General features: G+C 39.8%; 2 protein-coding genes across 5 annotated transcripts in view; one reads left to right on the top strand and one right to left on the bottom strand.

The window, feature by feature from the left end:
• The window catches only part of CTNNA2 (catenin alpha 2), a 459,358-nt gene that overhangs the window by 273,569 nt on the left and 160,900 nt on the right, over window positions 1-24,889 (top strand). The gene's annotated exons all lie outside the window — the stretch shown is intronic.
• LRRTM1 (leucine rich repeat transmembrane neuronal 1) lies at window positions 17,299-18,864 on the bottom strand. Its single transcript, XM_009953221.2, has one exon. It carries the CDS (start codon window positions 18,862-18,864, stop codon window positions 17,299-17,301), a length of 1,566 nt encoding a protein of 521 aa, XP_009951523.2.

Genomic DNA, 24,889 nt, shown 5'->3' with positions numbered 1-24,889 from the left:
CCCCATCTGTAGAAGTGAGGCGTACTCCCATCGGAGAGGCGAAGGGAAAAGGCTTCCTGGTTGCTCCATGATACTGGTGTAATTGTCAATCTTTTTAATTCCTGTGATAAGATCAGACTTTGAAATTAACTGAACTGAGCTACCAACTTCTCAGGACGGGTCTAGAAATAATCTGTTGGCTATGAAAACCTACACCGAATAGGAAGATTGCGGTTGAGCTCCCGTTATGCACAATTAGCTACAAGGCTCCTGTGGTGGGGACTGTAATCAACTCACCTACAGATACTGCGACTTCAGGCATTAGTGCCACAGTATTTCTAGGCCAACCTCCGTTCCCTGGGAAAACACAGCACTTGATCCGTATTTGGATAGGGAGATGTCCTACTGTTCACATTAGATGGAAACAGTAGTGCTAATGGCAGCTTCCCAGCGATGACCCTAGGTTTGCGTTATACCAGAAGAAATCATGTCTGAAATAACAGTGACAGAATCAGTCCACCAATACGATCCACCAGTTTGTGAAAATACATACAAGCTTTGACGTTGCGTGTTAAATTCAGGTATAGGCAGTTAGTGCTTTATTAACCACCAATATTGTATTTAAAATCTTGTGTGGAAAACTGGGATCTTTGCCTGTGAATACTCCTACTCCTTGGCAAAGCTAAAGAGTCAAGACTATGTATCTTGATATAGGTTTGTGGCAAATGCCAAATGTGTTCCTGCCTGATTTTGTCATGTCAGCTGCCATTCTGCCTGAAGAACTGTTGAGGAAATGAGGCAGATTTCAATCGCAACATACTGAAGTATTAATTCAATTATCATACCAGCAGAGATATCCTCATAAGATAAGGTTAAGATAAGATTATCAGAGATATAATGAAATTAAGAAGGCTGGTACTTGTTTCAAAGAAAGCAGATCATTTTATATACTTTTATTTTCATTCACCTATATTAAGATGAATTCAGTAAAAGGCACTGAGCTTGTGCATCAACCTGCATTTCACAGTGCGGGATCTTCCCATTCCCATTACCATTACCTTGCTTCTTGATTCAGTCTTGTAGTGAGTTGAGTGCTGGAAATCTGATGGGCTTTTCACTGTCTCAAATAGTCTGAAATTTTTGTGTAAAAATTGTTTATCTATTTTAGTATTGGCGTTTTTGCTAGCTTTCCAGTGATCTTTTTGCCTTCTGCTGGGCCTGCCTAGAACTGCATGCATATATGATGATCTTGGTAGGTCTTGGCAGGGATGGCAGGCTTGACCGTGACGTATTTTCTTGTCCCAGATTTCCTAGGAGGGATACTTTCGGTTTTTAGCCACATTCTTATGTCTCCGAGTACACAACTGTCAGTAGCAGTTTTGTATGGGAATTAAATATTTCAGACCTTGTAATATGCAATTTCCTTAATTTTGTGTTTTTCTTTGACACATCACTTTACACTTAGCTATAAATAATAAACTACTTAGCTCATACATATCAATAAGAAAGTCTGTTATACGTGAGAGATTGCTTGCTTAATACAAACAAGTACTTTGGTGAACATCGAATCCCCTGACAGGTAAGTGTTGCCACAAGGATTTATTTTGTTCAGATTTTAACTAAAATAGCTTCAGCTGCATTTTGCTATTTAAGGATATTGAAGTAGAAGGTTATAGCGAAATGATTTATAGATAGTAATTGCATTTCCCAGCTTACCTATTTCCATAAATGAAATCACAGATTCAATTTGTACTTGATCTTGAGCACAACAATGTCAATTTTTGTATATTCATCAGTTTAACTAGAAAGTAGTTTTTTGTTCCTCCTCAAAATATTTAGAAGTTTTAGGACGCATGCTAATGTTGATTTTCTTTTTCTCCTCCTAAGATACATAGAAATGTGTTTCTTTATTTGGAGTATTTAGATTATTAATTAAAAGAAGCATCAGAATTTTAAAGTGGTAAAGGAAACATAGCAAAGGTACGTGATCTTATACGGCATTTTTATATGCTGTATAATCAGCATCCTACAGCAGGGGAATCGGAAAAAGTATTGAGCCCTGCCTTGTATCTGGAAGTGGAATCTTAATTAACTCATCTTTAGTTGCAGAGATAACACACAATCAAATCCGTTATTTCACTAATTTGATTAGACAAAATCATGTTGGACTGAAGGAACAAGAACCATCGTATTTTGACTGCTAACTACAGAATAAATGTTCACAGTGAGTGTCACAGCACTCCGGGGTGAGTTAAGCAACTTAGTTCATTTTCTGATAGAGAAATGAAGAACAGAAAAATTAAGTGGTTTGAGTAAAATCATATAGCTCCAGTTAACCCAAGGCGAGAAGATTGGCAGACAACTTCTAAACCTGAGCATGGGGAGTAGCACTTCAGTGAATCTAAGCAAGTTTCCAATCCTGTGCTGTAGACGAGTACATGTTACTTGAAATGATGGACTGACTGACTCCAAATAAAACGTTTCTTGTGAAGACCGGGCGCAAAGGAAGGAGTTACGGCAGGAATGCTATTTCCTAAGTGTCTTAGAACCCTCTACATTATTCTACGATGTCCTCCTTGCTAATGTCACTAGTAAAAGAGAGTTTTCCTGAACATCTTTCCTTCCCGTGGCATCAACACCCTCTCTTTGCTGTGTAAATTGTTCGTTTGTTGGCTCCCCACGTTCTCCAGGCTTGAAATCGCAAGCAGACCAACAGGCCAGTCTGAGAACTGTTGCTTCATGTGTTTGGTGTCACAGCTATTTAGACACTTGAAATTTCTTTCAATTACCCAGTTTTATTGGAATCTGTTACTGTGGTCTGCTAGCCAAAACAAGGACTTTACTAAAAAAAATAATAAATTGCTGGCTAATATTATTTGCATAGTAATTGCTTTGCAGTGCCTGTTAAATCAGTGTTTCTGGCACAGCTTTGTGATAGCAGAAGTAGGGATATTAATATACTATGACAAAAAGCTTTTCTCATTTTCTGTTTTTTAAATTAATTACTGTTTTCCTGTGGGGAAGATGGGTGGGAAATGTATCCATTGTTACCTTCAGCTTTGTGGGATTTTAATGGGGGCCATTGCATGGGCTGGAGAATTGGTGATGTTTTCAGACTTTTAGGGAAATGTTTAATGGGACAGGGTCAGCTCCACTGTAGACTTCTTGTAGCTTTGTGGACCGGTTGATCACCACAGGGGCAGAAAACCCAGCCTGTTTCCAGCTTGAAAATGACTGAGGACATGTGCCATTCATCAGTCTGAAACGCCTGCTGTGCATCCTCGGCACAATTGATCCGCCATGGATGCTGAAAGTCCGCGTTGGATTTTCTGGCTTTGCCTTCATTGGTGGCTGAGCACGTACACAATCATTTTGACACATCCAGATGAAATGGACTCTCCGGCCATACACTGGATGACAAAGGGGTCCATATTTCCATCTAGGATTTGCAGGCCTCAGATAACTCCTAATTCAGGATGTGTAAAGCAACAGCTGTCTCATGGTTTGATCTCAGTTTGATTTCTCCCTCCAGAGCGTTAGTGGTGATTATGTAGTGTGTAAGTTGCCTGGGAAGAGTCTTCTGAACCCGGCTGCATTTGTTAGGTCTGGTCACAACTCCTAGTTGGTTTTAGTAAGCAGTTGATGAAGCTTGGGATTGCAAAAAATAATCTCACAGGAGCGATTTTTAATGTTATATAACATACACTGCTTTAAGCATTTCTAAGACGCTTCATAGCAAAGCTCTCTTGTCTGTAGTGCATCGTTGCATGCCATTATTTTTAGCTACCATGATTTAAAAATGTTACTGTAATGACAGTATCACACATGTTCTATATGTTTTGGGGTTTTTCTCTTAAGTGCTCACAGGACTCACTGCAATTTGTAGCTAGAGTTTTATTAATTATTAGGCATATGTAACTGTCAATCAATAATTTAGATACTTCTGGCTCACAGTTTTTGGAATGGAGGTTGGTTTATGAAGAGTGAACAAATATACCATTCCATCTGTTAGCCAAACCACCTGGCACGAAATCATTTGGGGTATAATTATGTAGTTGGCAAGAGTTTAAAAAAAAAATTGATTTCTAGAGTTTTAATCCCAATTGATGCATTACTTTGTAGTGATGGAAACCTGACTAACGCATCAAGGACCAGCCCCTTTTTTCACACCTCTGAATAAAGTAACTTGTGTTCACCTTGCAAAAAATGCCTAACATCGACAAATTTAGGAACCAAGAGACAGGCGTGAAATTATCCTGAGAGCATTATCACAGGAATGGAATTGGAGCTGGTCTGTTGTTATGAGCAGTTGAAAGGAGTCACGTAGGAGTTGCATCCTTGTCCCTTTAATCTCTGTAGGAAGAGACTTGGGACAATTTGGGAAATGATTTTTCCTTCTTGGTGGTAGGGCAAATGTTTTTCTGAACTCTGGGTTTTACAGGATTGCTACATCTGCAAATCTATTTTCCTATTCTTCTTTAATCCTCTGGAAGCACAGAATACCCACATAAGAGACTTAGCAAATTATATTTGAAATATAAAGAAACTTTCTCTTTCTAACTCCTGGAAGGGGAAATCAACCTCGTCCAAGGTTAGCTGTAGGTTAGATAGAACTTCTGAAGTAGGAGCAAATAGATACAGTATTTAAAAAGAAAAAGAAGTTGCTCCAACTGAGTGTTTACTGCTGGTTGCAGACAGTCTTTATGTGTACAGTTGAACGTCCTGCAGAAGTTGCACCAACATGTGCAGACACTATATACACTGTACAGCTGCAGCTGGGGCAAGGCTGATTTAGTGACGTAGGGCGAGCAGTGTTTGTAAGGCACACCGGGAGACTTGGCCAGGTAGCTAGCATAAACCTCTGTCCTTTTTTACTAAAACCAGTGAGAATATCAAACACAACCTGGACCTTGTCTTGAAGTTTTACTGTTTGCTGTTGTTCGGAGCATGTGGTCACACCCGAACAACTTGTCGTTCTGCGTGGTACAGAAGGACACAGGTAAAAATTTGTAATTGAAAATGCAAAGGAATGAGGTTATCGAAGAGGGCTCTTGTTTATGAGTAAGAAGCACCTGCTCAGAATAGTTTGCTTTGTTCAGGTTTGCTTCCTTATGGTAAATCATTGGCATGCCGTATTTTAGTGTCTGGGGAGAGTGCATCCTTAGTTTTAATTCTTTGCATGGTTAAAGTCATTCAGTTATCATTCAGTTTAATTAAGTGGCTTTTAAGATTTAATTTTAGTGAAGGGAAAAATGATCTACCGTTAAAATTATGATTGAATATTTTCTGGGTTTTTTTTGTTTTTTTTTTTTTCTTTAATTGTGGCAGATATTGGAGAAGAGCCTTTGAGATAACTTTAGTAATAAAAAATGCTTCTGGTAGTCCGTAAAATGTGTTATCTCTAATGAAAAAAGAATCGTTGATATTGTTAATTAATAAGTGATGAATTAGTGTGGAACCTGACACTTAATTTACCCCAGTAATGGCATTCAAGGGAAATCACAGATTACATTAGGCTGTCATTCTGAAGAAACCCCTTTTCTTCAATTTGTAGAAACTTACAGCTCTTCAGCTAAAAATCAGGGTTTTCCTTTTGCCTCCTGTGAGGAAAAATCTAGGAAAAAAAAAAAAAAAGATATTATTTGGCAGAGTAAGGTTGAGAAGGGTGAGTTCTATGTATGAAAATATGCACATCCTATATGAAACTAAGTGTAACGGGTAAAGAATTCCCATGCAGTATGAGTGCTCCAAGTCACTCCCTTGCAACCACTTCTGTAATTGCCAGAAACACGTCTATGCCTCTCGGAAATATTGACGGGAAAATAGATGTCCTTAGCAGATCAGGCTGGATGGCTTCTTTCTGTATTGAGCAGAGAATCAGTTTTCTTTAGGTTTCCCTGGAAGCTTTTTCTTCTTCTTGCACACATCCCCATAATAATCAAGTGCTTTTTTTGTTGTTTTGGATTTTGTTGGGTTTTTTTTAAGTTGTCTGTGCAATTCCTTGTATTCTTATTCTTGAAAATGTCTTGACAGTGGGCATTATGAATACAAGTGTTGTCTGAAATTGCATCAGTAAGGGATAGACTATCAAACTTTCTCTGACTGTGGATAGTAATGAATTAATTTTATGCTGGAAGAGCAAATTGCTTTCATTGTTATATACAAATCATTTGAATAATCTGTTCTCAAAATCTTTTTAGTTAGGTAAAATTATTGAGATGCAGTGGAAATGGGTTCGTTTTTAAATTTAAGATGTGAGAAACCAAAGTGTGCCTTGTTTGTTGTGTTTTTCTTTACGTTCAGTTGAGCAAATTAATAACAGCATACTAAAATTAAGAAGAAAGCTAGCTCTGAGCTCCATCTAAACTATTAGTCTGTCCGTGCCAAAAGCCACCACAAGATACAGCAAGGCACAGCCTTAGATGGTTAACAGGTGATTTGAGAATAACCTATAGAAGGGCAGTAACCTTGCTTTAATTATTAAAATGCATACAAGAATGCGTAGTGTGTTACAAGCCTTAATTAAAAACACATCCTTGGGCAATTTCTTAGCAGGTCACTTGTATGTCTGATAGATGAATTAACCAATACCTAAAACCACACTAGTAAGGATGCCATTTGAAGCAGGGATTGAGAAAATTGAAGTGATGGAAAGATTTTACAAAAGAAAAGCTTAATTCCTTCCTACTTCTCATCTTCCCTGTGACCACAGCACGATACACCGGGGTTTATTAGCCTGAGGATGTAGTAGCCTCGCTGAAAGTGCACCCAAAGGATGCCCTCCAAGCCACCAGGTTTCTTCCTTTTTTCTTTTTTTTTTTTTTTTTTTGGTAGAAAACAGGAACTTAGGCAAAACATACAATCCTAACAGTGTTTGTTTGGTGTTACCATCTCAACCAGAAAGAGAGCACAGCTCCTTTTCAGTCCTCAGCAGCACCCCACAGCGTGTCCAGCTTAGCACCTCAGCTCCTTTGGACCACAAAATGTTCTAGGGTAGGATTGTTAAAAGGTAAGAAAAGAGTCTGTTATATTGCATTATTCAGAGAAATTGGTAAAAATGGGGATTCTTCCCATTTTAGCAGCTGTCCTACAGAAGACAGAGGAAGCGGTAACTGACCATGAAGAACCTGTGTGCCTTTGAAACATGGGGGTGTGAAGGGTTCATCCAGCCTCAGTTTCCCCAGGTGACTGTAGCTGTGCAGGTTGATTGGAAACACTGAAATTCAGTGACTGGTCCACGAGCAGGAAATTCAAAGGACCATTTCCACTGCGTGGTGTGCCTTGTCCCAGATGCTGTTCCTAAAAAAGCAGCTTTTTTAATATAAAAAATGTTAGGGGTGTATGTACAAAACTAATTCAATGCTCCCATTTCTGTGCAACCATTCCTTTTTTTTAATGCTTAGTTTTTGCGTCAGTGATGTCTTATACAGTGAGTTCCAAAGTTTATTTTTTAATTTATGATTATTGCTGCTGCTGGAGTGTGCACGGGCCCCTGACACACTCCATATCCTCTTCTCGCAGGTAGGTACAAGCATATGACAAAAAATCACCTCCGTTGTAGAACAGCTTCTGCACTAAGTAATGACAAGAAACAACGAAGGAACACGGCAGGCAGTTTAATGAGGAATAGCAAATATGATAATATAAAGTGAAGCAACAAAAAATTGTGAGGGGGATAAAAAAGGGCGTGTGTGTGTATGTGCTTGTTTTAAAATCAATTGCCTTCCCCGTCCGTGAATTTATTTTTGCAACAGCCCTTTGTGGACTGGCCACTAGAGGGGGGATGGATCCACGTTTTGCTGTTGTGCTGCAGTTTCGGGCCCAGTTTCTTTGCCTCTCTCCTTCTGTACAAACTTTCCCAGATCATTCATCCTTTTACTTGTCCGTACCTTAGCCTTATCTAGCAGTTATGTCCTTCCCTAACTTATATTCTCAGAACTGGAGACTGTTTTCTAAGTGAAGCCGTAGCAGTGATTTATATCAAGCTATTTAATTTCTTGAGAGTTGTTCCGTTACGTATACATTTGAGATGTTACTCCACTTTTCTTTTTTCCTCCTTTTTTTTTTTTTTCCCTGTGCACACTGAGCAGAGATTTTCAATGCAATATCCAGAAAGATAGTTCTCCAATTGTTGCGTATATCTTACATCTCCAAGGCGTGGATGAACGGTTTTCCTTAGACCTTGTCTTTTGCTTTGTATTTGACAATTCAGAATTTCATCCATCAAAGCTTATATAATCTTCGGCCTTTGGAAGTCCCTTTGCACATCCTCGTGATTTTCATCACTTTTTGCAATATAAATAATCTGTCATTTGAAAAATGCCATACATTTCCTGATTGTAGCTGGGATGATTCAGCAGCCCTGGCCTTGGGACCATACTGTGCTCCATTTTTTCACTGTATTTCTCTGTATTTTTGGGTACCGAGCTAGTTTTCTATGACCATGGAGCGTGTCTTAGTTATGGGAAGCTGACTATCTTTTCAAGGTTTTTTGTCAAAAGCTCTTTAAATGTCCAAATATAAAATTGCCTTTTTTGTATACCGCTTTGTCCAAAAGTTCAGGACTGCAGGTTACTACAGAAACATGATGTTACTCCACAGATGACCAGTCAATTTATCCCTGAGATAAGAAGTACTGGGCCCATATGATCGTTTCTAATCAGCTCTAAATGAGGAGAAGGGCAGTGTATTTTAATTATTCTTGTTTTGGTGCAACAGCTACTTTTACTAGAAATCTTCATTTTTTTTTACTAACTCCTGCATTTCATTTTTACATTTTTTTTTTTTTACTTTCTTGATAAACACCATTTGTATGTCCTGATTTGTTGTTTTAAATGCCCTAGTGCATTAAGCACTCCAACTTTTATTTCCCAATTGCTAACATCTCTATTACCTGAAAACAATAGCTCTGAGATAGATGTTAGTGTTTGTTTCAAGTTTGATTTTCCAGGACTTACTCATCAAATCCTCATTAAGAATTATCATTAACAGCCGTAGCTTAACTCCTTTGCTAATGAAAAATGACAGATTTGGGCTAGATTATTCTACATCATGGGAAAACATAACCAGGGAAAAAAGAGAAAAGTTTTCAACTCCCTTTTTGTATGAAAGATACAGAGTGTAACTTCGTAAAACTAATTAGGGAAACTTTTGGGGAAGATCTTCATTCCACCATCTAGAATAACCTAACGGAATCCCTAACAGTTGCTGGAATGAGGGAAATACATACACAAACCCAATACAATGGGGTTTACTTCAGGCTGGTTGTGCCACCCATCGAAAAAACAGCTATTGGTTTAGCGTATTTCACATAAAGTAAAGGCACAGTCTCCAAGGGACCAGTTCTGTGCATAACAGCAGTAGAATAGTTGAGAATTTTTAAAAAGCCCATCGTGACAGAGCAAAGATGGACAGAGGAATAAGCTCAGGGTTCAGCTTCATGGGACTTTATGGATTGCTGTTTCCCCCTCTGCGAATACATGTTTGTATATACTAATTTTGTCATCAAAACAGCGCTTTGTTATCCCTTGATGAGTTTCTCCTGTGGTGGTTATCACCTACTTATCTTTCTGATTAATCTGCTGTGGACACTGTCCCCTTTTCAATTTCCCCCTTTGTTTTTTAGCAGTGATTTTCTCTATCCTGTGTAATTCACCTTTTTTTTTGCAGTCGATGCTCGATGCCTTCCACCTTCTGCAAGTTTAAGCATTGTTCCACACAGTGTTTATTGTTTAGTGGGTTTTTTCTCCCCATAGAGAGTGTGTCAGCTGCATTTCTTCTATACATTTATTGTTTCCATTATTTCTTTGTCTTTCAGGCCATAGGATTCACATTCAATTTATTAGACTACAGCAATTACATAATAAATTCATTACATCCAGTTGTTGTTTGGGAATTTGATCTGACAGTAGCACTGGGTTCTGGGCTGTTTGTAAAGGTAGTTACGGCGCAAGGGGAAGGTTTGTGAAGACGGAGGCACCTGCATATGCTGGCAAAGAAATACAGAATGTCCAATATGGAGTGACATTTACATGAAATGCAGGTAAACATTTGGCATGTGGTGGCCCCTTTAGCATGGGGATTGCAAACCTTTTAACAGCAGCCACAAATTTCTGTTTGCTGTTGAAAAATTGCTTTGGGAAATAATCTGGATCGGAGAAGTAAATTTTCTGTCAAGATAAACTTTAGTACAGAGCCAAGTTTAAAAAACAGAGACGGGAAAAAAAATCCCTAGGTGGTTTATCTCATTATTATTAACATTCTTTAATATTTACCAGGCTCTCTTAGCAAGCCAGACTGTCAGTAGAGGCAGTGAACTAGAGACAGATTCAGGTTTACTCCCGGGAGGTCACTTTACCTCTCATCTCGCAAAGAGGGTTGATAGCAGATGTGTTTCAAAGGGCTGGCGGTTGTTAAAAGAATCAAAACCTCTGGAATTCAATAGCTGTGGACTGTTCTTGCCATTTAGTGTGGGATTTTCAGGGTTTCCATCTCTCCCTCTCACTCCCCCTTTTGATTTGCTCTGCCTGTGAGGTTCTGGGAATGAAAAATGGGAGAGTGTGTAAGAAGGGATAAAAATTAGAGGGAAAATAGGTATTTTAAAAGCAATTCAGAAATCTGTTTGCGGTTTGGGTCCCCCAGTTATGAGGAGGATGTTTGCTCGTTCCTTACTGTAACCGTACAGTTACAGTACAGAGGTGTGCTGCTTCAGGGAGATCGGGGTATAGAAGCTGCAGCGCCTTCGTTGGATAAGCCTTTAAACCAATTTGATAGGTCCATGCATATTTTTTTTTAATCTCAGATTTTACTGCAAAATACAATTTTTAGTCCTCTCTCCGGTGTCGTGCTCTGATTTGCTGTTAGGAGGAGACAGGTATGTCTTGAAAAAAGTCCAGAACAAAGTTTGTAATAAATGAACAGCTGGGCTTGGTGTCTAACCATGTCAGTCAGAGAAATCTGCTGTGCTAAAAATGGTAATTCAGTGATGAAGTGGATTTTTATACTTACCTATTACCATTGAAATCTTGGATTTAGTCTTTGTTCGCTCAGAAATGGAACTGAATTGGTTGTGTTCCCATAGCACCCGTGTTGAAAGACATCTTTCTGGCGGTAGTTACTGTGTCTGGTGAGGATGTGAAGAACATGAGAGCAGTGAAATGGTTTAAAATAAAAAGTGCCTTAGCAGAATAGTGTGTGCTGTTTGCCATGCACAGGCGCACATAATATTATCCTTTAGCCCCTGCCAATTATCTCTAATTTCTATAAGTGATGTTTAGATTTGGATTTTCGGGAAGAGGAGAAATGGAGGAAAAGGTGAAAAGCTGGTGTTTATTTTAAACTGAATTTCTTCTCTTGTAATGCAAATCTGGGTACTTTGAACTCAAATTCCTTTCAATGCCGCCTGTTACATTTGACTGTCTCACCCAACTATCACACCAGCAAAGGCGAATAAGAACAGTAATTGCTTTAAAGGCTGAATAATTGGGTCTGAATGCCAACAAGTGACGTTATCTTTATAACAAAAACAATTGCCCTGTTCGCACGGAAATACAGATTTCATTGCAAATATGTTCACTTTAAAGCAGACACACTGCAATAAAATTACAGTGCTCTGCAGCATTCATCTCGGCTCTTCACAGCCACCCACCCAATTACAGGCTGTGTCTTGCCAGCAGAAGATTGTTCCTTGGTTTCTGTAATATTTTTGTAGCCTCGCTTTCCTCTACATAACTTTAGAGGTAGACTGCGCTTGCTCCTTTCCTTTCACCAGGTTTTTCTGCTGTAAAAAAAAAAATAAAAAATTGGCTGGTATGGAAAGTCTTCTGCGGGGCTGTAAATGTGATAATTTTTTGCATAGAATATAGTCTGAATAGTTGTTTCTAATACCTTAATAGCTCTGGTTTATGTCAGTAATTATATGAAAGGTTAATCTTTAAATCACCAGCATTTCCTAAATTCCTAATCAACTTCATGCTTGGAAAGGAACCCGTATAAATGCTCAATTTGTTAATATTAGGCTGGGTTGAGCAGGTCAAGGAAAAGTATCACCTTGGTGCACAACGATAAACTGAACACAGCAAAAATATCTCAGTTCTGTTTGTCATAATAGCTGTGAATACGAAAGCTGAATATGAGGGAGAATAAGTGTGGATATAATTAGCAGGAGAATCTGCTATAGCTCAAGATCATCTCTCTCTAAATGGGTGTTCCTTAAGGGATGAGGGGGAAAAAAATGGAGGTATTTTAGGTAGGAAAATCTGATATTCTAGAAAGTCTGTGGTGAACTGTGAGTAGGAAAGCTAAAAAGTCCAACCAAACAAATTAGTGGAAGAGGCACGGAGCTGGAGTTCAGCGAACAACATGATGGCTGAGGGGGACACTGTGCTCCCAGGGAAGAGGGAGGTGGCAGAGGAAATGACGGGGTGGCGAGCGTGCGTGTCTGGGAAAGCGTGTCCGTCTGCGCCTCCATAAATGAGAGGGGGTGTGTGCGACTGAGAGTTTGAAAAGGCAGGGAGAAGGAGAGGGAGGGAGGGAGGGAGATGCTGAGTATCTTAAATCTCTGCCGTTGCCCTTGCCACAATTTCGGGATGGGAGGTGAAGGCACTGCAAAATCTCGTTTTCCACGGGTGCGCAGTGGTCCCCTCGCCTTCGCGCCGGTTCTGCTTTTCCCTTTCATCCTGTCCCCTCACCCTTTCCTTTTCTCTTTCTTGCTCGGGGAAGCTATTTAGTGTTGTACCTTCCTTTCCAGAAGCTATTTCATCCCTGCTTGCACAGTTTTTAAAACTGCTTTCTCCACCCACCTTCAGTCTTGGTTTTTAGTCCGTTAGATTTACCATCTTTAAAAAAGAAAAGGCAAAGGAATCCAGTAACAACCTGATGTAGTTGTCGTTCCTCCAGTCTTTTCTCTCATCTTTTGTCTCCTCCTAATTTCTTTTATTATTATTACTGTTATTATTATTATAGCACTAGAAACAAGCTTCCTAATTAAATACTCCTTCTTATTTGCCATTCAGAATACCATTGGAAAAGCTGGGGGGAAGGGGAGGGATATTCAGAGTGTCCTTTTGCTCTTAGTGCAGAATGAGACACATACAAGAAGCAAATTTAGTCCATCTCAAAAGCAAATGAAGGGCTTTTTATCAGAACCGAAGAAAATGATCACATAGGCTCATTTCAAGTGCCCCTCAATGGCTTAGCCATAAAAACCGTACAGAATATATTAAAGCATACAAAAATATCCTTAGGTATCATTCTATCATTAATGATCTTTCTCTGGCACACGTATGCAAGGCAGTTATGAAGCAGGCATGGGACTGCATCCTCAGACTGGTACAGAGCATCTAGCAGTACTCAGACAGCATGGTAAAGGAGGGAATTTGCAGCTTTAACACAGAATTTCTTTGTATTTTATATATTCAGGCCAGAAACAGAATTGGTACATTAGCATTAGCATTGATTCTGTGGTTTCATATCACTTTTTTGTTGTTTTTAAAGTAGTACAGAAAGGAAGGAAAAAAGACAGAAAGGAAAATAAATCATCCCTTATATACATTCAAAGCATACACAGCAACAGTTCCTTCATCCCTGGGTGCACTGTGAGTGTGTATTGATGTTAGCAGCAAGAGATTGCATATTAGAGATCTGTAACACTGGTAGTGTTAATCATCTGCAAAAAAGGTAGTTCTTTTGCTTGCCCTTCACCCTGTCTCGTATGTTAAAAGACACTTAAATATAAAGACAATAATGTTGATTCCCTAATTATAAAAGGGAGATTAGTTCTATTAAGTGGAACATTAAAAGGAGAATATTTAAAATATTCTCCTTCCTTCAATATTCCCCGAGCATCTCCTGAACAAAAAACTGCCACAACTAACCCCAAAACCAGCTTCTTTTTTTTATGCTTCCTTTTGATTTGGGAGCCGTTTCGTAAGCCAGAATAAGGGCAACAAAAGAGAGGGAATGACATATCTCTGGGCAGTTGGTGAACACAAAATTTGGAAGAAAGAGTTGGGGAAAATTTGTCCCTGCAGTTGGTATAAATGCAGTAAAAATATAACAACTCTCATATATGCCAATGCGAGCAGCCTGGAGCAGGATGAATAACTGGATTTGCAATAGCTGGATTGAAATTAAATACTTGCTCTTTTATTTCTTTATTATCCACATATTTTTCATGTAAACTTTCAGACTAGGTGTTGAAGTACCTTCATGCCATGTAATAGCAGTGACACCCCTCATGCCACCGGTAAATATTCAGAGGGTATGGAGATCTCCAGATATCCTCTGGAGATCATTAGGAGGTTGTCTCTAGAAGATATTACCCTTAGAAAAGATTTCTGCATGAAGATTTTGAACTGTATCGTTTTCTGAGGTTTAATAAGTGCTGTGTCCTCTGTGGAGGATCCATCCATCATCCTGCTAAGGGTGGCAAGTCATTGGTGGTCATTACCTCTCGTCAGGAGAAATGGCAACAGGCAATACCGAAATCAGCTCTCACTTAGGAAATCACTGCACCTTTAAAGAAAAATGTTCTGTTCACTTTACTCGAGCTGTCAGTGCAAGATGCATGAAGCACAGAGGTGAATAAATTCCAAAGGCGGAATTGCTCACGTCTTTGCAAACGTAGCTTGAGGTTGCTAACACCAATAAACAGCAGGAATAATACCAGAGGGGTGCAATCACTAGTGTGTTTAAAATACAACCCACAAATATGTTAAAAATACATAGAAATACAACCACGGGATGATTGTTGGTTATCAGTCTTGCATCAGATTTACAGGGGCAAAACCGTGACTGCACTAATACGTTTCCTTATAGCAACAGGGCGTCACTATAGAAATAAAGCTAATTCGTATTTTTTTTTACCATATGCGGACAATATTTTAACGGTCTTGGTTGGTTTTGGAAGCTTCCTGGCAACTAGCTGCAATCAGTCCTCCTAGCTGCAGTGCTGCATGTTAATTTGAGGAACACATAACCTCGTCCAAAGTTAGAGAGCCAATTTTTCACAGTAAAATTCCCTATTGATTCCAGAGGAGGGTTTCATGGGGAAAATACCTATAGTTTGGCCCTCAGTTAGCACGGCATAAAGTATATTCTCTTAAAATATGATCAGGCACCCAAAGAGACAGGGGGCTCTGTACCTACTCCCTGCCCTCACTGTTGGGTTTGTATGTGGACGTTCAGCCCCTCAGCTCACTTGGGAGTTTCAGGCTGGATCAGGCCCTTGTGGGTGTGAGGCTCAGAAACAGAAGTGTGCATTTGTTTAAAGAGAGAAAAACCTAGTTTTAACAGTGCTAGCTTGTTTCAAAGCTGTGGGTGAAGTTTCAGTGGCTTTATAAAGCAAAGCAGTTGATTTCCATGACATTTTCTATGAAAAAAAGTCCTCTCCCAATTCGTAATCTCATTGCTTTCACAAATGACATTATAGTCTCACCAAATAAAAAAAATTTGATTAAGAGGCTATCGTCATATTTAATATTAAACAGTATGTGATAGATAGTACCAAATAGAGGAAAATAAGTTCTGACTCCATAAAAGTAGTGTCAGTGAGGGAAAAAAAAAAATAAATCACTTTTTACATTCAAAATTAATGGCCAAAACCTGCTGTGCAGGGGAAAAAAAAAAAAAAAAAAAAAAAAAAAAGATTTATTCTGTGCCTATTTTCTGCTTTGTAAGTCTGCTGTAGCCTTTTAAAAGTAGGTGGCACTTTGGTGCTATACAAAAGAAAAAAACCTGTGTTAAATTAAAATATTGAAATATTGTAGAGATTTCTGAATTTTTCCTCTATTGGTAGTAACGTAAGGGTAGAGAGATATTTACAAAGCAGAGAAATGTTACCCAATTCATTATCCATGACATTTTATTAGCATGTAATGCTGTATGAAGAAAATTTCAAGATGCTCTGCCTGATGTTATAAAACTACCTCACCTTCATCGGTCTGAGAGGAGTTGTTGAAAAGATCAATCAGTAGGTTTGCTTCACATACTGGAATGAAAAATCCAAAATTCAAGGAAAGGAAGCCTTTATTTAAGGGCAGTCAAATAAAACAGCCGTGTGATTCTACATTGTTAAGTCACTGCTTATATCCATCAGTTCCATTGATCAGTCATTAGTAAGGAGGGTTCGTATACTTTCAGCCTCTGCAGAGATTTAAGAATTGTTCTGTTAGTGAAGGCTGGTGGTGAAAGGGAGGGACACGAGATAGGCTTTGCTAGCAGTTTACTCTAGGACCCAGAAGTATGCTCTAATAGCTCTCTGTCTTACTCTGACAGTGTCACTGCCAAGGTTTTACTCTTGAAAGACACACAGGTTTCACCACTGAGAACCGAACAGCTTTTGCTCTTCCCCATTCACCATGGCACCACAGTGCCCAAAGCAAGGGTTTCTTTGCTCTTAGCATATCTCAAAACAAGCAGAGAAGTGGGAAATGCTAGTAAAAGCCCTTAATTTTTAATTTGGGTTTTTTTTTTTGGCTTTTTTATTTTAAAGAAAATTACGAGGAGCACATTCTGGCAGTGTTTCGGTTGTTTGGGGTTTGTTGGTTATTTTTTTAGTGAGACTTTGCAATATGATCAGTTTTGATACAAAATACTTTCAGGGGTTATGGTGCAGTTTTTATGGATCTCACAGCAACTAACACGTGAGCTGTACTTAAAAACCCTCAGAAATCCTGTCCCAGGGACACGGTCAAAACTTCAGCCTTTCTGAGGTGCACTGGCTCCTTGTACTGACATCCAATTACAGGTAGCACATTAACAAAAATATAATTCCAGTGTCATGCTTCATATCTTCAGCAACGTGATGTAAGTGAATGTGTACTAATTACAATGTGAAGCCATCTGGTTAATTTTAAGCTTTCTATTTTACGTGGCTTCTTTGCTCCTAGACTTTCATTTCAACACTCAGTATGAAGAGAAAAAGAGGTTAAACTGTTGCATTTTGTATACAGGGAACAATTCATGTAATGTACACCAGTCTGTAAAAACTGTAAATGCTATTTTTTTTTATTTTAAACAGTTTTCTTAGTTTACAAAAGATCAATAATTGGTACCTTTTTACACTCTCAGATTCCTGAATATTGACAGATCTTCAAAGGGAGTATTAGCATATGAAATCTTAAGATTTGACTGTCCTGAAGGTTTTTAAGACACCATAAAGCTAAAATATCAAGTCTTTTGGACAGCCCCTCTTAACAATTTTGGCAGAGGAGCGCGTCAGAAATCACCAGCAAAGCACAGCAACCCCCCCCCACCCCGTGCCACTGTCTGCCTGCACGCTGTTATTTGGTTGCACACTGTTTAAATCCCCAAGGAAAATCACACCTCGCATTCCCTCGCTGGCTGCTGGTGACAGGAACAAGATCCATACTCATTAATGATGACCAGGGCTCCCTCAATGTGGTTGGGTTTGTAATCAACATAATACTCCTGGGCTGACATGGCAGCCATTTGATGCATGGTCTGTTTCTGCTTCTGCTTTCTGCGCTGTGTTACAAAGCACTGTCTTAGTTGCCTTAAGCTGGCTGGAAAGCACTTCCAGGAGACGTACAACACTAAAACCACGATGAGGAAAGAAAAAATCAGCGCCATGGTCCCCGTCACCACCTTGTGAATCTGAACGGCGTTCTCCGAGTTCTCGCCGGGCATGGTCACGGTTATGGCGTATGTCGTTGGGTCACCTTCGCCGTCCTCCACGTCGTACGTGGCGGTGGCAGAGCCATAGCTGAACGTTTGGTCGCTGTTGTTCGTTACCGGGGAGGGGGTGTTAACGCTCGTTGGGTCCGCCGCGTCTTCACACAAGTGAAAAGCGTACACCGCGTCCAAAACATCCTCGCCCTGGGCGTACTCAGGGGTGGCACAGAGCAGGTTGCTGTCGTAGCGACCCTTGAAGTTGCTCAGCCAGGAGGCCAGGGCGCAAACGTTACGGCTGCAATCCCAGGCGTTGGCGGAGAGGCTGATGCTCGTGAGGGACTTCCAGGAGTCGAGGACTCGGGAGTCGATGTAGGTCAGCCGGTTGGAGTCCAGCTGCAGGGATTTGAGGTGAGGTACACTCTCGAAAACGTGAGGTTCGATGTATTCGATTTCGTTGCCGGAGAGGTCCATTTTTTCAAGTTGCCATATCCAGTCCAAAGTGTTTACTACGATGGTAACTTTATTCCTTCGCAAGCAGAGGGAGTGCAGGGAGATGAGCCTGGGAAAATGGGCTAAATTCACCTTCACCAAGTCATTGTGCTCGAGGTGCAGCTCAGTGAGTTTGAACAAGCCTGCAAAAGAGTTTCGAGCCAGGCTCTTTAACTGATTGTATCCTATGTCTAGAAACTTCAGGCTGCGACAGTCCTGAAAAATTCTCACTGGCACGAACTTGATGGCGTTCGACCGCATGTGCAAAGTTGTTAGTTTTCTCAGCCCGTGAAACAGGTCAGGCTCCAAAGACTGTAGGTTGTTGTATGATAAATCCACACTGCGCAAGTTTGGCATGGGTCGGAAAGTGGTGTTGGGCAGTTGGGTTATTTTGTTGGAACTCAGGGTGAGCTCTTTAACTCGCCGCAATTTTTGAAAGGCATTCCCCTCCACTGAGCAAATGTGATTGTGATCCAGATAGAGCCACGTGAGCTGCATTAACCCTGTGAACTGTCCATCATGCAGCTCTGAAAGGCTGTTGTACCGCAGAGACAAGCCCATCATGCCCGACAGGTTGCGAGGCATCTCTGTAAGATTCAGTGATTCACAGTACAAAAGCCTGCCCTCGCACCGACATAGCTGTGGACACCCACTATTCACGGCTGGAAGCATTTTAGAAAAGATACCCAGCGTACACAATATCAACCCCGGGGGCTTCCTCAGCAGCCAGTTTAAACAGAGCCCAATAAGAAGGAAATCCATTAGCAAGAATATTTCCAAATATGCTTGAGAATGTCCATTGAATCTTTCCAAATTCTACATCATATTTTATTTAAGGGAAAAAAAAAAACCAACAAAAAAACAACAAAACAAAGCCAGAAAACCAAAGCAAAACAGCAAACAGAACAAACACAGAGGCAAATATTTCACTTTACAGCATGCAGGAGCTGTGCAGCATTAAAGTTCACAAACATTCAAAGGTAAAATGATAGTGATTTTGTTCATGTTAAATGCTGCAGCAAAGAAAAAAAAAAAATCTTTCTTCATGAAAGAATTTAATTAAAAAGTGTCTTACCCACCCTTTTCCAGAGAGTGACAACCTCCATTCAGTTGCTTCTTTTGTGTTTGGACTAATTATATGCAGAGCTAAAAAAGACCCCTCTGTGCTACAAATTCAGTCCCTTTCAATTTTGTGCAAGGCTGGCAAGCTCACAATGTCTCACTTCGCTTCTGCTCAAAGAGCGAAAGGCTTGTCCAGCTAGCTTTTTAGCTGACTTCTAGGACCTGCAAGTTTCAGAACTATGTACATGAGCTTGATCTTCTCCTTCTCCCTCTGTCCTTTCCTCTGCAGTTAACACTGTGGCGTGAAAAAAACTCCAAACTCTTTACTAACGACTCCACAGGATTTGTCAATCTGTTTAATGTCCATCATTTGCAACGACCATTGACCGCCACAACCTTTATTCCAGAGAGAGATTACCATTCATTCACTGACCGGCTAAGGGTAGCTTTATTTCCCATTCTTTGTTCGCTTTGCTTGTTAGGTGATGCTTAGAGCAGAGAGAGACAGCAAGAATCCCTTCCCTTCAGCTGAGCAGTGTGTTGCTAGAGCATGCAGAGGCACCTAGTGTTCACTGAGTGTCGTAAGCTGCTCAGGATTGTACGCCTGCACTGTGCATCTCAGCCATGGGCAGATTGAAAAGGGGTGGGCATAAAACCAACAGTGGAGCGAACCAGGAAAGTAATAGATGCTCTTTGATGAAATGGAAAAGACTTTAAGCCTATCTCGCCATTTCTCAAACAGGCACGCACACACTGCCGCACAAATCATCACGAGCGAGGCAGTGCTAAGTAGGAAGCTTGAGAATTAGGATTCTTTTTCTTTTTTTTTTTTTTCCTGCTTTTGTTTAAAGTCTGAATTTATAAACTATTAGCCGGGAGAGGGAGATACTTGATTTCTTGGTTTGGGAAGGAATATCTAAACCAGTGTCTTTGGATTGCTTTTTCTCTCTAATTCTGGTGTTGAGATTTGCCTTTTGGAGTCTTGGGGTGGGGGAGTGTGTGTGTGTATGGGGGGGGGGGGGGTGCGCGGAATGTGTTTTTCTTCTGACATTGTCTAAATAGAGCATGATTTGAAATTCTGTGCGTTCTTTCTCATAGAAATGCAGCCAGAGCTCTGCAAATAGGAATGTCTGGTTTCATACAAGCTTTAATTACATTTGGTCTTTTTCCATCCTGCATATTTTGTGTGTGTTCAGCACATGCCTTTCCTAAAGGCTTTTTTTTTTTTTTTTCTTCCCTTGCAGCGTACGCTACGGCACACAAAACTATAATTCTTGCAGCGTAAAGATTACCGTGCTTTTGGAATAAGATCGACGTATAGGTTACTCTGATCGTGTCGACAGAATGCAAAGAAGGGGTTTGAAACCCGGTTAGTTAAGAAGTTCTGTAGATCGTGCTGTTTTTTGTTCCGTGTACCAAAAAAATCCTTGCCTGATAATTTGCAGTCCTCATTATCCATGGGAAATGCATTGACAATGAGCTCTCTCTGTAATTTCTACTGACTGAAAAATATACGATAGTTCTGTCAGGGAAACGCTGGCCATCTTTTCCTATTATGAAATAGAGTCTAAAGCCTGTGTGCTGGTGAATGCAATCGGAGCTGACAGCTCACAATTCTGCATGAATTCTCTATGAAGAAGTTTCACGTGGAAATACAAGTATTGCGGAAGATTGTGCTAATTTTAAGTCAACATCGGTTGTGAGATGCTGGAGGCAGGGGCAAAATCATTATATTTACTTTCTTTTTTGCAACCGTATTAATTTAAAGAAAAATCTCCCTTTTGAAGTATCTGTTGCAGAGCTGTGAAATCCCAGAGCTGTTCGTTGCGTTTGAGAGCGGCTGGCTGCTGTGAGTGTGTGCTGGTAGACATCAAGGAATGCAGTAATTTGATGCAGTAAAAGTTGTTTTACAGAAGTCCTGGAAAACTTAAGCTTTCGTGCATAAAAATCTGTGAAGGAGACTCATTACAAATGTATTTGCCAAAAAACGTCTTAAATAAATTACAAATATAATACACTTTGACTGAGGTTTCGGAACCTGGGAATCAATGTGCTTTTATGCTCCCCATTCAATTTAGTTACATTTTTTCTGCTGTTCACAGATTGCATTTCAGTAGTCTCAAAGCAAAAACGTGATGCTTTAATACTATATGAACCTCTTATATGTTTTAGCATTCAGGCAGGAAAGCTGAATGTGTTCTTCCTCTCCCAAGATCGTGCTGTTTTATTCAAAGCAGGCTGTTTATGCAAGTGCCCACTGGTTGCAGTACACCTTAATTCTGTTTCTCAGTACACAAGAGCAGGAGGGAAAGCACCGACAGAACCAAAAGAAAGAGCACTGAAGCAGAAGAGACTAAAAAAAAAAAAACCATGTCCAAGAATATATTCCAGATTGCATTTCTGAATATCTTGATGCAACTAGCAGGAGGAAAATAAATAAATAAATAAAAAACTGACTTGAACTTTATGGATACTGAAAAAAGCTTCAAAGCAGTAAGTTGTATCCCTTAAAAGACTGCAACCCTATGAGTCTTCATGGGGGAGGTCTTAATGCATATAACAATTTGGGGAGAGCTCTGCAACAGTAGCCCAAAAAATTTCAACTCTGTCTTCAAGGAAAGCTGACGTTTTCTGCAAATCAGAGGATGATAATGATCGCTTAGTTACCACCTAAATGCTACGTATAAAGTGGAGAATTCCTCTAGTAGAGATGAAACTCCTTGATACATGACTGTGAAGAGCTGAATACTTTTTTTTTCACTGCTTCTTCTTGCTATCACCTGGGATACAGCTTGGATCCCAACCAATCTGCCTATTCCCACACTGGCAGATAATCTATTATCACTTGGTTTCCAGAGGTAGAAATTAGAGCAGACAGTAGCAAACCTATATAGCATCAGCTGGGAGACTGACAACTAGAGTTAGGCACCCAGAATTAATGGCCCCAAGCACACTATCTCGCATCTCTGTCGGAGGTCCATTGCATGAGAGACTCTGCTCTTATTTGTCCAAAATTTGTTTGTAAAAAAGAATCCAGGTAGTCTTAAAATGAGAGACCTCAACGTATATTCGAGGCTGTGATGTTGAGGCAGAGTAGTGAACAAATTCAAGAGCTGTGGCACGTGAATCTGAGAAGACAAACTTGGGTGAATATGTCTTAGCCCTGAAATATCTTGTAATTTTTTTTTCTATATTTTTGAAATTAACTTTTTTTTTTTTTTTTTGCCATAGAACTAGGAATCCAACTGAACATGATTGTAATGCAAAGGGCTTAATTTCCACTGTGAGCTGTTATCACAGCCAAACTGTTAAGTTTACACATTTTCTGAAGTTTCAAAGCCTCTGGCAAATCTCTATAAATTAGCGGATTTAAATTAGCTTTATTAAATGTGCTATTTTAAAAATTTTTAAGAAGCGCAAGCTAAGTTTATATGTGTTTAAGGGAGATTGATTAAATCAATGTAAAGTAGGTTACAGAAGAACAACGTGAGTAAAGTTTTAGAAAGTTTAGCTGGGAAGCTCTTTCTCGAGGTCATGATGAGTGTAATTCACTGGCAACACCCTGCAGGGATTGGCAAACTGGTGCAGGTTGAGAAAGGAAAACATTTTTACATGTATTGAGTCTACACATTTTCAATATTGTGTTCAGGTTAATGTCACATATCGTTTAACTAGCCTCAGAATCATTTCATTCTTACTAATTCCTTGTATTGAGCGGCATTACTGTTTGTGCCTAGATATTTAACCTGCCTGAGTTTGCACTCCAGTACAGATGGGGCTGGGGCAGAGTGAATAAGATCAGAATCTGGCCACTAATGTCTACCTGTGTATATATACATCTTTTAATAAATTAACTGACAAGATACAAAAAGACAAAACAGTATATTAAACACGGAGTGTATTTCTTCTTTCTGGTATTTTCTGAGTTGTTTCTATCAGTATAATAAAAAGTGGGACTTCTAGTGGTGCTTTTAATTTCCTTTCATGAATGGACAGACTCAAACCTTGATCTTACGTGGTAGTCTTTAATTTTCAAGAGCACTGAACCATGGCATTTTGTATAAAGGAAACATTTAAAAACAGAAAAGGGCAGAAAAAGATGTGACTTCAAGTAAAGCAAATTAAATCTGTTCTTTCCCTAGTATTTGTATCTCGGCCATCCTTGGCATTTGGCCGGCTGTCCTTTCTATATAGAATTCAGGGTTTCAGCTGATAAGAAGTCCATCACCTATATAACATGGCTTTTTTAGCGAATATAAAAATGCACTCTATTACCCAAGCTTTTGACCAAAACACTTCTGGCAATTCAAGATGTCAAAGTGATAATGATAATTACCATTAAATTATTGCAGTGCAGAACAGACACGTTAGATTTGTTACTCTCTGTAAATAATAGATATTCTTATGTAAACCATCTTACTGGTTTTGACAATGCGACAAACACTTTATTACAGTCGCTCCATTCTCATCGTCAGCAGGTAGTCACGTACAGCTCTATAAAGACCTATGTGCAGAATTGTCAATGCAGTGCAGAAATGTCAGTTTTTAGGCAAATCTATCAGTGGTGAGATGAAGTGTCTCGTTCCTCCATTCATTACTGGTAGACTATGAGAATAAGCTAAAGAGTTACTGACTCTCTTAAGTAGCTGTGAAATTACCTATGGATTTCTGGATGTGCTGTCAAAGCTCTAGACAGCATTATTGGTTGTGCATGTCCAGGTATAATGGAAAAATGACAAGAAGTAAAAACTGTCCTTGTGTGATTAATCAACGCATTGCTGAAGATCATGTAGCATCCTGGTTAAGCAAAGACTGGTGCGTTACAATCAAGTTACTGAGTTTTTGAAACTCCTGGTTTATAGCAAAAGTGGAAAATTAAACCTTGGTTTTCAATTAACTCTTGTTAATTTTTTATCTCTAAAAATATCTTGGGAAGTCTTGGAGGAAGCATGTGTAGAGTGCAACAATTAGCAATTGTAAAGGTTTTAGTTAGTCATATTGAACTGGAAATCAGTTAGTTCCACCTTCAGAAGTGCTAAGCTAGACACTCCGGAAAGGTTCATCTCAAGACCTTCCCAAGCATTTCTGGAGGTGCCAGGAAATGAACTGTAGTTGTTTTCCAATTCGCTTAAGAGCAGTTAGGGCCGCAGCTCATCCGTACACTTGAATACATCTGCTTCGCCCTCTTCTACTGTTGATAGTTCATCTGTAAGGTTTGGTTTTTGATAAACTCTAACGCTAAATGGTCTTTTATTTGTGTTTAGGACTCCTGCTTACTGAAAGGATTCCGGACTTACATGGACGTAGCTAATCCAAAATGGCTACTGATGCCACTGCCTCTTAGGTTGGTCGGTTGATCTTGGTGTATTTACTCAGGTTCATGAAGCCTGTGAGAGGTTGGATGATGGTGCAACCACGAACACACACAAAGGGACAGAATAGCAGGATTGGTTAGGACTGTGAAAAATCTCCCCTGTAGCCAAATTGGTAATGGCCCTAAACCCATCATGTGCCCGTGATTTACTGGCGTTTTGTGTCCTTCTCCAGAATAACTTGTGTTGCTCAGAAAGCTGGCAAGTCCCACACGGAGGTGCAGGCATAACCATGCCAGCAAACCCCTGCTGTAGAGAAGTCATTCATGTTATGTTGGGATGGCCTTCTTGCTGCAGAACTGTTCACTCTTTTTTATCAACGACATAACTTCAGTGGCAGGAAACACTTTTCA

This window comes from Leptosomus discolor, chromosome 4, assembly GCF_034619465.1.
Source record: "Leptosomus discolor isolate bLepDis1 chromosome 4, bLepDis1.hap2, whole genome shotgun sequence".
Taxonomy (NCBI): Eukaryota; Metazoa; Chordata; class Aves; order Leptosomiformes; family Leptosomidae; genus Leptosomus; species Leptosomus discolor.
Note: the sequence above shows the minus strand (reverse complement) of the source record. Positions and strands in the feature narration are given on the sequence as shown.

What these genes read in the sequence shown, in the direction of transcription:
- LRRTM1 (XM_009953221.2), bottom strand. Translation starts at nt 18,864, where the DNA reads ATGGATTTCCTTCTTATTGGGCTCTGTTTAAACTGGCTGCTGAGGAAG.